The sequence below is a fragment of the Hypanus sabinus genome, chromosome 1, assembly GCF_030144855.1.
Source record: "Hypanus sabinus isolate sHypSab1 chromosome 1, sHypSab1.hap1, whole genome shotgun sequence".
NCBI classification, from domain to species: Eukaryota; Metazoa; Chordata; class Chondrichthyes; order Myliobatiformes; family Dasyatidae; genus Hypanus; species Hypanus sabinus.
Window position 1 is genome coordinate 178233169 of NC_082706.1, and position 15112 is coordinate 178248280.

At 39.9% G+C, this 15112-nt stretch overlaps 1 protein-coding gene across 7 annotated transcripts in view; it reads left to right on the plus strand.

The window, feature by feature from the left end:
- LOC132400865 (centrosome and spindle pole-associated protein 1) overlaps positions 1-15112 on the plus strand; it is a 150337-nt gene that overhangs the window by 40403 nt on the left and 94822 nt on the right. For 6 of the 7 annotated variants that reach the window (XM_059982382.1, XM_059982352.1, XM_059982359.1 and 3 more), the window contains 3 exons: positions 1174-1281; positions 3802-3903; positions 6011-6105. In XM_059982382.1, coding sequence (XP_059838365.1) covers positions 1174-1281; positions 3802-3903; positions 6011-6105 — 305 coding nt within the window. The remainder of the gene's footprint in view (positions 1-1173; positions 1282-3801; positions 3904-6010; positions 6106-15112) is intronic. The other variant, XM_059982365.1, reaches the window with a different exon arrangement.

A 15112-nucleotide genomic window follows, 5' to 3' on the forward strand; every position in this document is an offset into this window, starting at 1 on the left:
TTATGGATTCATGAACCTTTCCGAAATCTGATGGTGGAGGGAAAGGAGCTATTCATATAACATGACAGTGCTTTCTTAAGCTCCTGTACCTCCTCTCTGAGAAGAGGGCATGTTCTGGATGGTGAGGGTTCCTAATGATTGATGCTGCCCCTTTGAGCCACTGCTTTTTTAAGATTTCCTCAATGTTAGTACCCATGATGAAGCTGGCTGAGTCTACAAACCTCTGCAGCTTTTTTTGATCATGGTATGGAGCCTCCATGCTATGCAGTGATGAAATCAGTCAGAATGCACTTTACAGTACATCTTATTTATATCTAACTTAGTGTCAAATGTCTTACGTAGGCAAAATAAAAGAATGGAAAAGGTCAGATTAAAAGAGAGAATGTTATTTTTATCAACTTCTCTGACATCTAATGTCGGTGAAAGATTTTTTTTTTGCCAGAGTGGATGTTTATTTATTTAATGATACAGTGTGGAGTGCGCCACCCCAGCAATCCCACAACCCTAATTAATTATAACCTAATCATGGGACAATTTATAAAGAGACCAATTAACTTTCCTGGTACATCTTTGGACTGTGGGAAGAAATTGGAACACGTGGGGAAAACTTGTGCATTCCACCGGGAATAGAGTACAGAGATTCCTTACAGTATGCTGCTGGAATTGAACTGCAAACTTTGTTTTTTTTTATTATTGGTTTTTTAATGCATTTTCTACAACACTGCAAATAAAAAAAAACCCAAACCAAAATAAAAAAAATTAATACAGTGCAAAAATAAACATACAATAATAATATAATACAAAAAAGATAATTGAGAAAGCAAAACTGCAAACTTTGGAATGCCTTGAGCTGTAATAGCATAGTGCTGACTGCTATGTTATCATGGCACCCAATTTTAGCACTGTTGTGTTTGATTGGTGGAATTGCAGTGGCTGTGCACTGCCGAGAGCTGCACCATCAATCTGCAGGACATGTTGTTTTGCGCTAAATATATATCTTTTCTTTGCTTGCTATTTTGATTCATGTGCTGTGTATGTTTTGTACCTTGGCTCCAGAGGAAAGCTGTATTCATGTATGGTTGAATGATAATTAAAATTGAATTTGATTTTATCTTTATTAATATGCCAATCATATTTACAGTTAAACAAAATTTCAAACTATTTGAACTATAGGTTATTCCATTCCAGAAATGTGCAGACACAAACAGAAAGATCAGGGGATTATGAAAATAATTTTCCAGATTCAAGCAAGTACTTTCAGAGATTGAAAAATGAATACAGGTGAATAATGCTTTAAAGATATTGATATAATTTTGAGATTCTTGTTTCCCTTTATGTTGCATAATCTTTATTGTCTCCCACCTCCTAACTAAGTTGATCAAACACTTTCCATGTACTCTGATTTTACTCCTAGTTCACTAGTAACAACTACAAATTTCTTTGTACCCTTTTGAGAGTCCGTGGGATTTCTGCTATAATTTGTTTATAAAATCCTGTCCTTTTAATTTTGACTTTTATTCCACGTCCATTGTTCAATTAGCTCTTGCTGCATACATCTGGATGTCCTACGATGCTTATATATTTTCTGGTCATATTTTCCAGTGGTGTAGTACTAAAAAGCAAGGAAGTTGCATCAAAATTGAATAGAACACTGGTTTGGTTGCAGAGTAGTGTGGAGAGTTTTGGTCTACATTTTACAAATGGAATACTGTATACAGACAAAAGAGTAGTTTTTACCAAGTTGATTTTAAAACTAACCCAATTACTGAAATTACTAATTTTTGTAGTTCTCCAAAAATAGTGTTAAATTTTAAGAGGATCAAGAAATTAGATCTACAAAAGTTTCACAAGGTGGCATGGTGGAGACAGCTTATGGACAGATGGAGTTGATGGGCAATCCAGAACTTAACTAAAAAGTGGCAGAACCTATGCTGGATGGTGTCCAGTTTAGATGGTATAAGCTGTAAGAGTTTGTACAAATTTGTTTGTTTTCTCTGGAGCATCAACAGCTGAGGGGAGACAGAATTTTTTTAATTATGAGAGGGAAGGTAGAATCATTTGCCAATGATAAAAATGTCAAATACTAAGATGAGGCGGGGTGGGGGGGGGGAAGATTAAAAGAGATTTGCAGGGCAAATTTTCTTTATGCAGATTGTGGTAGGTGCCTGAAACTGCCAAAGGTGGTGGTGGAAGCAGATACGTTAGTGACATTGAAGAAGCTTTAAGATAAATACCTGAATGTGCAGGGAAATAGATAATAGACAGTAGGTGTAAGAGTAGGCCATTCGGCCCTTCTAGCCAGCACCACCATTCACTGTGATCATGGCTGATACCCAATTAGTGTAATACTGATGATACACAATCAGTACCCCGTTCCTGCCCTCTCCCTATATCCCTTGACCCCGCTATCTATAAGAGCTCTATCTAACTCTCTCTTGAATGCATCCAGAGACTTGGCCTCCACTGCCTTCTGGGGCAGAGCATTCCACATATCCACCACTCTCTGGGTGAAAAAGTTTTTCCACATCTGTGTTCTAAATGGCCTACCCCTTATTCTTAAACTGTGGCCTCTAGTTCTGGACTCACCCATCAGCGGGAACATGCTTCCTGCCTCCAGTGTGTCCAATCCCTTAATAATCTTATATGTTTCAATCAGATCCCCTCTCATCCTTCTAAATTCCTGTGTATACAAGCCCAGTTGCTCCAATCTTTCAACATATGACAGTCCCGCCATTCCGGGAATTAACCTTGTGAACCTACGCTGCACTCCCTCAATAGCAAGAATATCCTTCCTCAAATTTGGAGACCAAAACTGCACACAATACTCCAGGTGTGGTCTCCCCAGCGCCCTGTACAGCTGCAGAAGGACCTCTTTACTCCTATACTCAGTTCCTCTGTTATAAAGGCTGGCATGCCATTAGCTTTCTTCACTGCCTGCTGTGAGGGATATAGATCATATGCAGGCAGAAGAGATTGAGTTTAATTTGATTTTTTTGGCAGGAACCTTGTTGGCTGAAGGGTCTGTTCCTATGTTCCACTGTTCCATGTTCAGGAAGTACTGATTTCAATGCAATAAATAATGAACAAACTGTGGTGCAATTAACTTAGATACATCCATTGTCAATCCCTGTGAAATTGACTGTAATTCAAAATTTTCATAGGTAATTTAGAATATAAATCCCAAGATTGTTGTATTCCATACTTTTCTGCAGGCTATATATTTACATTTTGATTAATAGTAATTGACTATAATTACTTGGATGTAAATTTAAATTATGCATGAATTAGTCTGACTGCAAAAACACCTGAAAGTGTGAAGCAGACACCAAGTAATCACTTGGAATATATGTTTTGATTTCTTGTGTATTGAAACAATTTCACCAGTTTCACAATGTGCTGGAGTTAAAATAACTTTATGTTTATCTCGTTCACTTTTTGTGATGGTTCAGTCATTGGAATTCATTACACTCCTAAAGCAAGTTGATTACTATTTCTGGAGCTGATTTTCAGCTGCAATTCTTTAAATTCATTAGCCAAGGCTTCGAGCAGGGAGGTCATAATAAAATTCAGAACATAACTAGTAATCATAGCTTGAGTTCCACTCAGACATTTATTTATCAAAGCGCAACCAAGATGTGAAAGGACTAGCAATAGTGTTGGCAGAAAACTGTAAAGGTAAAGTCTGCAGAGAAGTATGGAATTACTTGAGCATTCTTCATTTAATTCACCACCAAAATTTTTCTGCTGTATGGGAGCCTGTAATCTATTAAATCAATACAGAATTATTTAATTTTACTACAGGCAGTACAAAGAGCGGTATGATCAGGAGCTACCACTGTACATTCAGGATGAATATAAGAAAGAATACGGAAGGCGTCCTGTTTCAGCCACAGAAAAATCTAGGTAAAACATCCATTATATTGTGTTTTTGTAATTCTTAGCAAGGTATTCAGCAAGTATCTTCCTAAGAGCCAAACAAGCCAACTCCTTTTATACTTGTTTTTCTTTTTTGCTGCCTTGTCTTGTCTCGATCAGCATTGAGAAGTATAAGAGAGCTTTCAAAGTTCTTCATTAGAATCATAAAAATTTATATCACAGGACAGTAGTAAGTTTACAGTCAAAAGGGGTTCTTGGCCAAGTCCCACTCTTGGTTCATTACCTTGTCAATTATTCAGCTGAAGCACTCGTTCAAATACATTTCTAAATGTGATGAGTGCCTTTGAGGCCATTACCTCATTGTGTATTTTTTTCTCCTTTTCCAAATTAATGGATCTATTCCTCAGTGACCTCTATGCTGAAGGTAATGTTTTTTTTTCTGTTTACCTTGTCTAGGTGTTTCACATTTTAATTCACCTTGTATAGGTATCTGACATTTAAATTCACCTTATTTGAACTTCTCAGTCTTTATTTTCCCAGGGAAAACAAATCCAGACTACATAGTCTTTTCTTATAACTATACTTCTCCAGTCTTGGTAACATCCTTTCAAGCCCTTTCATATTTTTGCTATATTTTGGTGATTTAATCTCTGTGTGGTGCTCAAGCTGTGACTCCTACTTGGGTTTTCTGACTTTTAGTATGATCTATTTGCTGTCATATTCTATGCCTTGACCAATAAATCTTTTGGATTTTGTGTAAATTAAGATTTTTTGTAAATTAGGATCACCAACTTCAGATACGTTCAGGTTAATGAGAGGTGATTTAAAAATTTACGCTGGTAGTTCTCCATGCTTCATAGAAAGCGTATTCAATTAATGAGAACTCTATGTAGCTAAAGGTTTGTGTATAACGTAAATGAGTGTACAGCAGAAAAGTACACATTTGTCATGTCAAAAATAGAGAGAAAATCAATGTTCTGCATTTCTTAGCCATCTTTTAATGTAGTATTTACAGGCAGTAGTTCTTAAAGCTTTAGAACTTGGGAGAATTGTATCCCTGTCCAGCAAAACTATTATCAGTCTTAAAAATAGCTTATAACTTAATAAGCTGCACTAGAATCTATTGTGTTTTGTGGAAATGAATTGCATATTTTTATCTACATGGCCATCTAGACTGTCAATCAAGGCTGCAGAGAAACTTCTATTTTTCTCCCATTTTGTTATTATCCCTTTTGGATAAGTTGTAAAACCTAAGATCTGTCTTTTCTCAGATGAGCATAGATGGTGTAGTTTAATTAGTTAATTAATTTAACAGTATACTGAGAAGTAGGACCTTTGAGCCATGCTGTCCCAGCAACTCCTGGACCTGATTAACCCTAATCTAATCACAGGACAATTTACAATGACCAGTTAACCTGCCCAGTACGTCTTTAGACTGTGAGAGAAAACCAGAGCACCAGGGAAAAACCCCGCACATTCCGTGGGAAGGTGTACAGAGATTTCTTACAAAATGGTGCCAGAATTGAACTCTAATCTCTGGAATGTCCCAAGCAGTAATAGCATCATGCCAACTGCTACGCTACCATGGTGTCATATGAAAAAGGATCTAGTGCTTTCCTGGTGTATTTGACAAATAAACTCTTCTTGGGCTTTTAGCCAGGTACAGCTATTGACTTTAGTCAATGTTTCAATGACAAACTTTGCCATTTTCATCAGGGATGATGCCTGGGCATGTCCTGTCCAGTGTTATATATACCCCCATTGTCCATCATTCCCGATTGGTTAGTCCTATCGCATCACGTTTCCAATATCCTAACTTATTTACAGTTAAATTCCAGTTCTTATGTAGAACGAGACCTTCATCTTTGTTAAAATTCCTTTCCTCTGTTTTATTTCAATGGCTTCCTTCACCAGGTGGTCTCAAAAATCATTGACGTGGCACAGTAGTGGTGTTATATGTAGTGATGTACTTTGCTATTTATATCAAAAAGTTTTTTGTGTTTAATCAGAGGAAGAAAGATTTATTATTTTTAGTTTTGCATCTGTAATGGGGGCATTTACATTTTTTTAATTATGGCTTGTCATCTGGTAATAATATCTCTGTCATAGTCTTAACATTTTTTGATTCCAATAGATATTTAATAAATGAAGTACATGATTCACCAAGAGAACGCTCCAAGTCTGCTTTAGTGAAAGATGATGCCATATTTGGTACTGGTTTATTATTAGGTAAGTCAGAAATTTATTAAATTTTATAAACTAATATGTTGGTTGCAAACTTATTAAGAAGTAGTATTTCTAAAGCAGGAATTAAGCAATTTTTCTCAGTGTATATATGAAAAAAAAACATATAATTTGAGGCACTTTAACAATTCTAGTGTATTTGACAACTATATGGTTGTGTTAGACTTTTTGCTGCTGATGTTCTGGTTACCCTCCCCCTTCCCTCTCTCCATGGAGCAAAAGAAGGCAGGCACTGTCCTGCTGATATACAATGTGTTGCAGTTTAAGAAGGGGCATTCTTCATGGCACAGATTCACAACAGTGAAATCTGCAAAAAGTAAGTTCACATTTGATATTTGGGACAGAAACAAGTATGTGTAGTGTGATGCTGGCATAAGTTCTGGCCCAGTGTTCTCCCTGAAACTTTCCAAATGGTGAAAAGGCATCATCTATTAATTTCCCCATGTGTTATAATTACTACTAAATGTATGTAAAATGGCTTAAATTATATGAACATTGTAGTCAGGAAATGGTTTATGATTATGCACAGCGCATTTCCAGTTGTCATCTTTTCCCAATTACATATGCTGCATTCCTTCTGTAGGGGGTTTGGGTGGGTGTCACAAGGAAGTATTTGGTTACTATCCACAAGACAAAGTTGTAACCTGCATTGAGTAATTTTAACTCCATCCTGTTTAGTTATTAGCTATTTAACTGCATTGCTAAAATGTAATGTTGGTAATTGGTAACACCAACACAAGTATATCATTCCATATATGTCTTAAGCACATACATGTACGATGTTTATGATACATTATTTTTAATCTAATTATCGATCTCAGGACAATTTCTTTTTGGCTTTATTTACAACATTCTATATTTGATTAGTGACAAACAATAGACAAAAACTGGAAGGGATTATAAGTTGGGGTTAATTGCATTAGAGCAAGACATTTAGTATCTTTTTTTCTTGCATTTTGCTTTTTTTAATCACAAATGTTCATGCCTACATTTCCAATGAAAGCGGACTTTTAAAAATTAGAATGTTGTGATAATTCCTTCAAAAGGCTGGCATTCTTGATGTGTAGAGGGGGACTCAATATGCAATCCTAAGTTGCTGAAGATGGAGATGGAGCCATGGAGGTCAGATCTGTATGAGCACAAATGTATTTTCATGAGGATGAAACATTAGGACATCAGAATTGTTAAAGGTTGCAGTGTGGGAATTGGGACTAGCAGAATTAATGCCAAAATTAAAGGTACCAGGATTAGCAATTGTGTGGTTGGGAAAGATTTGTACATGTGGTGGAGAAATTGCAAGTGTCACTTGTGATATTTTTGGTGGGATGCATTAGAGAATGGGATTTGAGGTATCAGAGAGGTACCTGTATCTGGACTGGCAGAATGTGACCAATGGAATCAGTGAGAGTGTGGTTGATCATTGGAACAATCATTCCCAGAGGTGGGGATTGATGACTGTTAAAATCAATGGTTCTGATTGGAGAAAGAGAAGGTCAAGGAACTGGATGTGTTTAGGATTGGAGCTCTATGAGTATGAAGGGATAGAATGTGCAAAGGATACATGTAAATTAATATTGGCCAGCATTGCATTCTGAAATTGGGAATATCAGGAAATCTCACTGATAATTTTTCCATTGAGGTTGGATGACACTAGAACTAGAGGTCATGGGTTAAGAATGAAAGGTGAAGGTTTAAGGGGAACATGAGCGGGAACTTCTTCAGAAACCTAAACCCACAGAGGGTGGTGGGAGTGTGGGGCGAGCTGCCATCAGAAGTGGTGAATGCAGGATCGATTTCAACATTTAAGAAAATTTGGACAGGTATATGGATGGTAGGGGTATGGAGGTGTGTGGTCTGGTTGCAGGTCGATGGAACTAGGGAGATTTATAGTTTGGCATGGTCCAGATGGGAATGTTTTGTTTATTCCTACACCTAACCAAAAAACCAAGATGGCTGCAAAGTGCCTATGGGAGAATTTTTCTCGCATTATGGGTATTCCGAGCACCTACACAGCAATAGAGGGCCTGAATTTGAATTCCACTTAATTAAACAATTGTGTGAGGTAGCTGGAATTCAAAAAGTCAGAACTACACCATATCATCATAGAGGAAACTGTTACGAAGGTGGAGCAACTCTGAGGGGCCGAAGGGTACAAAGTCGCCCCCTCCTTTTTGAGAATCGCAAGATCGCTATTATTTCAGGTCTGAGACCCAGGAAATGAGAAAGATACACATCATGAGAGAGGGAGACACAGAATACACAAGGTTTGGAATGTCTCCTGACATAAGCGGAACGGAACCACTGATTACTGATTATTGTCTCTTGGAGAAGGAATTGTGTATTGAGTACTGTACTGTTCATTGAAACCCCTCAGGGGACAACCAGAGTGGTCTGGTTGAGGGAGTGCATCATCCCAACCTGATTGACATCTGAGACCCGGTGAGTGAGGATAAAAGGGGTCTGGGGAACACCCCTTTAGACGTACCAGGAGAAACGCTAGAGATCCAGGGACAGTGTTTTATAGCAAAAGCCGGTGAGAGCTCGTGTGCGTCCTCCCTTGCCTGGGTGGCAGGCTCATCACGGAAGAACGGTTTAGCTAAAGGAGAGGTCACAATTGAACGGCCACGACAACGAGACATCTGACAGATCGAAATCGTAAAGGAAGGTTGACAAAACCCGTAGCAGTAAATGTTCCCATTCTCTTTCTCTCTCTGTCTCCAACAATTGCAACACAGCGACAACCAAAAAGATGGCAGCTTGTGTGAACTTCAGCAAACTTTATATTTCTATTGGACAATTCATTATCCCCTAGACAACGATAGAGCTTATTTCTTATTGATTATTATTATACCCGCACTTTTAGGTTTAGTATTGATGACGTATATTATCTGTATATTTGCATTGATATTATTTTTGTGTATTTTTACTAATAAATACTGTTAAAAATAGTATCATCAGACTTCAATGGACGTCTCTATCTTTGCTGGTAAGTCACCCAGTTACGGGGTTCGTAACAACGTGGGGCCTCATCTCGAGATTTGATACCAAATTGGAGGGCCAGTAAATTGGGCTTTTAAGTCCCAACTTGGATCTGGTTGCGCGGGTAACCAAACGGGAAACCAGCAAAGATGGACGTAGACGAATTTATAAAAAACCTGACTCTGGAGGTGCTAGAGGCTGCCACAAAGTCGGACTTGATAAATATTGCGAAAGGACTAAATCTCGCAGAGGTGAGGTTGTCAATGAAAAAGCGGGAGGTGCGGAGGGCCATAACTCAGTATTATATTGAGAAGAATGTGTTTTTGGCTGAGGTATTGGAAAATATCCCTGAAAAGGTACCAGCTAGTGGGACGGCTCAGTTAGAGTTGGAAAAATTAAAGTTGGAGCATGAAATTAAGTTAAAACAGCTGGAAGCAGCTGAAAAGGAGAAGGAAAGAGTTGAAAAGCAGAGGGAGCATGAGCTCCAGCTAAAGGAGTTAGAGGTGAAGAGGGAGCATGAAATTAAGTTAAAACAGCTGGAAGCAGCTGAAAAGGAGAAAGAAAGAGTTGAAAAGGAGAAGGAAAGAGCTGAAAAGGAGAGGGAGTATGAGGAGAAGGAGAAACAGAGGCAACATGAGTTGGACGTGGAGAAGTTAAGGAAAGAGCGAAGAGCTCAAGGGCCAGACCGAGAGGAGAGATTTAATGTTAGTAGGGAGTTTAGGTTAGTATCTCCGTTCGAGGAGATGGATGTTGATAGTTATTTCTTGCATTTTGAAAAGGTGTCAGTGAGTCAAAAGTGGCCCAGAGATCAGTGGGTGATGTTGTTACAAAGTGTGTTAAAAGGGAAGGCACAATGGGCATATGCGGCATTGTCTATGGAGGAGGAGGAGTCTGAGAATTATGAGGAAGTAAAAGAGGCCATTCTTGGGGCCTACGAATTGGTACCTGAGGCCTATAGGCAAAAGTTCAGAAATTTAAAGAAAGTGTGAAATCAGACGTATGCAAAGTTTGCCTATGAGAAGGGTGTGCTCTTGGATCGTTGGTGTGCAGCAGAAATGGTGGAAGAAGATTTTCGGCGTTTAAGGGAGTTAATTCTGATTGAGGAATTTAAAGGTTGTGTTTCAGATGATATCTGGATGTATTTGAACGAGAAGCCGAATAAGTCCATCGCCGAATTTGCTAGGTTCGCAGATGAATATGCCCTAACCCACAAGGCAAAGTTTTCCTCAAATAAGAGTTACCAGAAAGACCGTGGGAACGGTAGAGAAAGCTCGCCGGCTGAGGCAGAGATTCAGCCGGGAGCTAGTGGTAAAAATAAGGAGGAAGAAAGGCAAGATGGCAGGAGGGGTCCTGGCTTGACCTATTTTAATTGTGGAAAGGTGTGTCATATTGCATCTAAGTGCTTTGCTCCGAAAAGGGAAAGCAGCAGTCCCTACAGGGTGTATTGTGTTGATCAGTAGATCGACGAGAAAGCCCCAGGTAGACAGAATACGAGAGGGTCCTGGGAAATTTATTTCAGAAGGAACCGTGTCTGTGAAAGAGGGAGAAACACCAGTTCCAGTGCGGATCTGGAGAGATATTGGAGCTGAGCAGTCATTGATTCTCCGTAAAGTACTAGATTTTGGTCCTGAGACGGGAGAGGTAGCTTTGAGAGGCATAGGAAAAGGGACAGAAGCTGTGCCTTTGCATAGGATCATTATAAATTGTGAGCTGGTATCTGGACCAGTTGAAATAGGGGTGCGATCAGAATTTCCGAGAACTGACGTAGACATCCTTCTGGGTAACGATTTAGCTGGTGGTGAAGTTTAGTCGGCCATGGAGCTGACGAGCCAGCCTGTAAGTGTTGAGGGCCCGCCCCTAGGTTCCAAGATCTCTCTCGCATGCGTGACCAGTATCAGGCCAGTATCGATTTGGCTGAGACGTTTTTACTGACCCTGTACCAAGAGGGGTTAGAGGGTGGTAAAATGGAGAATAGGGAGGTGAAAGAGTGTAAGGGAGAGGAGGTAGACCTACCCTTAGCCAGGAGGAAATTTATAGAGGCACGGAGTAAAAATGAGAAACAGATAAGGCTGTTAGAAGGTCCAGGGTTGGACATGGATGATCTGTCTGGCTTGACAGAACTATTTGAAGAAGTTGAAAATTTTATAGGTGTTCCCGATAATGAAATGAGGGCAGTCCTAGATGAAAAGGATGCCATTACCTTGAAGGAGTCTGCTGGGTAGGCAGATAAGGTTGTTTCAGCCCCCAGGGTTGAGTTTACTCCGGAAGGGAGTTGCCCAGAGAGTAACTGGGAGGATCAGGGGAACTTAAAATTTGAAAAGGGGACGGATATTGAAAGCCTGGAAAAGGCAAATGTTCCGTTTGAGTGTGTTCAAGATGTGGATGCACGTGGTACTGAACCTAGTAATGAAACTCAGGAAAAGTCTGAGGTATTTGATTCAGTTAAAAAGGAATGCAGTCCTTGTGGGTCAGATGGACTTGGTTCAGTGAAGAAAGGGTTAATCTTGGTACTAGTGGGAAGTGAGAATTCCCAGTTGTTTGTGTTTGAAGGTGTGTTAGAAGTTAGTGAGGAGATAAAAGGTGGTGGTGTGGGTATTATTATTGAAGGAAAAGGGAAAAGTGTAGTTTCTAAATTGAATGAAGAAAATTTAAAGTCTGGATTGGTGTCAGAAGCTGTAGCAAGGCTGAAGGGACAATGGCTTGTTAACAAGGTGCCTGTGAATCAATTACAGTTTGATTTGGAAAGTAAAGGTGCCCCACGCGCTATTGTTATTCAAGAATGTGCTGTGAAGAGGCAGAATTTGAAATGTTTTTTGGACAAAGAGGGATCGCTTGCAGATATTGAACTGAAAACTAATAGAATGAAGGGTCCTGAAGATAAAACTAACGACTTGCTTAAAAATAGAGAATTGTGTGGACGTTCAGAAAATGAGCTACATTTGGAAAACATTGTTGATAAAACAACTCCTATGAAAGGAGCAGGCAAAAGCCTATTCCACTCTGGTACGCAAGCTAACCACATGGGAGTTAACCGGAAAAGGGGCGAGGGTTGATGGGATGCCACTTTAAATAACAGGATCCGGTTTTAAGGGATTTCGACGAAGTATGTAAATAAAAAAAGACAACACCATGGAAGATTGACTGTTAGGTTTGAAAGTAAAATAAAGATTAGTATTTTCATGAGCTTTTGTAATATACACATAAGCTAAGATCACAACTCTTTTGTTTGCTGAAGAAAAGGAATATTAAATTGGAGTCTGATGCTACAGGAATTTATTAAGGTACGAGATATTAAGATATTAAAGGAAGTGACAATGTAATCACTAACTGTTTAGATGCTGAATTGAATGTACAACTCAATTACTCTGTAGTGAAATAAAACCTTTTGTATTGTGTCAGATTCTGAAATTTTGTAAGACTCTGTATTAGTTAATTTTTACCTGCGGCAAAAATCTTTAGAAGGATGGGGCTGTTATGAAGGTGGAGCAACCCTGAGGGGCCAAAGGGTACAAAGTCGCCCCCTCCTTTTTGAGAATCGCAAGATCGCTATTATTTCAGGTCTGAGACCCAGGAAATGAGAGAGATACACATCATGAGAGAGGGAGATGCAGAATACACAAGGTTTGGAATGTCTCCTGACATAAGAGGAACAGAACCACTGATTACTGCTTATTGTCTCTTGAAGAAAGAATTGTGTAATGAGTACTGTACTATTCATTGAAACCCCTCAGGGGACAACCAGAGTGGTCTGGTTGAGGGATTGCATCATCCCATCCTGATTGACATCTGAGACCCCGTGAGTGAAGATAAAAGAGGGGTCTGGGGAACACCCCTTTAGACGCACCAGGAGAAACGCTAGAGATCCAGGGACAGTGTTTTATAGCAAAAGCCAGTGAGAGCTCTTGTGTGTCCTCCCTTGCCTGGGTGGCAGGCTCATCACGGAAGAACGGTTTAGCTAAAGGAGAGGTCACAATTGAACGGCCAGGACAACGAGACATCTGACGGATCGAAATCATAAAGGAAGGTTGGCAAAACCCGCAGCAGTAAATGTTCCCATTCTCTTTCTCTCTCTCTCTCTCCAACAATTGCAACACAGCGACAACCAAAAAGACGGCAGCTTGTGTGAACTGCAGCGAACTTTATATTTCCATTGGACAATTCATTATCCCCTAGACAACGATAGAGCTTATTTCTTATTGATTATTATTATACCCGCACTTTTAGGTTTAGTATTGGTGATGTATATTATCTGTATATTTGCATTGATATTATTTTTGTGTATTTTTACTAATAAATACTGTTAAAAATAGTATCATCAGACTTCAACGGACGTCTCTATCTTTGCTGGTAAGTCACCCAGTTACGGGGTTTGTAACAAAACCCTGTTGAGAGGTTTAACAGGACCTTCTTAACCCTGGAGAGAAAAGATAAAAGTCACTGATGAGAATTTGTTAAATCACTATCCATGCTTATAATTGTACTAGGAATGAGATGACTGGCTTTAGTTCGTATGAATTGATGTTTGGACGATAACTCAGAGTTCCAGTTGACTTAGCTTTCGGACTACCCTGTGAAAGACAAACATGGTACGTGACTTTCTCAGTATGTATAACATTTGAAATCTCATCTTGAGGAAAACTTCAAAATAGCTATGGGGAACTCATAGAAAATGGCAGACTGAAACAAGACCAGATTTGATAAAGATGTGACAGCTTCAGAATGGAAGGAAGGAAACTGAATACTAAGAAGGAATGTGCATCTACGAGGTAAAAACAAGCTTGCCGATAAATGGGAAGATGTAGTCTATGTAGTGGTGAGTCAAGCTGGTTCCTGTTTACAGGGTACATCTTGAGAACCAGTGTGGGCCCATACGAACATGGCATAGGAACCTATTGCTCCCTTGTGGATTTCTTCCTTCTGAAGACAAGGAACAACTTCCTCCTGTCCCTGTTCACAAGTACACAACGTGGCCTATCAGTGTGGTCAGCAGAGTTTTACCAAGAGGGATTTCTCGCAGGTCGGTGGTGGTTACTTAAAAAGGGAGCTTTGCAAGCATTTGTTCGTTTTACATGGCCTATCAGTGGCTGTAACTGGAGCACCAATCTTGAGTTAAATAGCAGGGGAATGTACAGGAATAAAAGGGAGACACTACCTAGTGGGTCTAGGATGTTCCTGATTGCATCCCCAATATCCTGAAGTGGGAAGGTGAATAGCCAGAGGTCGTGGTACATATTGATACCAACGACATAGGTAGGAAAAGGGAGGAGGTCCTGGAAACAGACTACAGGGTGTTAGGAAGGAAGTTGAGAAGCAGGACCTCAAAGGTAGTAATCTCGGGATTACTGCCTGTGCCAAGCAACAGTGAGTATAGGAATAGTGTGAGGTGGAGGATAAATGCATGGCTGAGGGATTAGAGCAGGGGGCAGGGATTCAGATTTCTGGATCATTGGGACCTCTTTTGGGGCAAGCGTGACCTGTACAAAAAGGAAGGGTTGCACTTGAATCCGAGAGGAACAATGTCCTGGCAGGGAGGTTTGCCAAGGCTGTTGGGGAGAGTTTAAACTAGAATTGCTGCGAAATGGGAATTGAACTGAAGAGACGGAGGAATGGGTGGTTGGTTCACAAATAGGGAAAGCTTGGAGACAGTGTAAGAGGAAGGAAAGGCAGGTGATCAAGAAGGGATACGCTCAGACTGATGGTTTGAGATGTGATAATTTTAATGCAAGAAGCATCATGAACAAAGCGGATGAGCTTAGAGCTTGGATCAGTACTTGGAGCTATGATGTTGTGGCCATTACAGAGACTTGGATGGCTCAGGGGCAGGAATGGTTACTTAGAGCGCCAGGCTTCAGATGTTTCAGAAAGGGCAGGGAGGGAGGCAAAAGAGGTGGGGGTGTGGCACTTGATCAAAGATAGTGTCACAGCTGCAGAAAAGGAGGAAGTCATGAAGGGATAGTCCACTGAGTCTCTGTGGGTGGAGGTTAGAAACAGGAAGGGCTCAATAACTCTACTG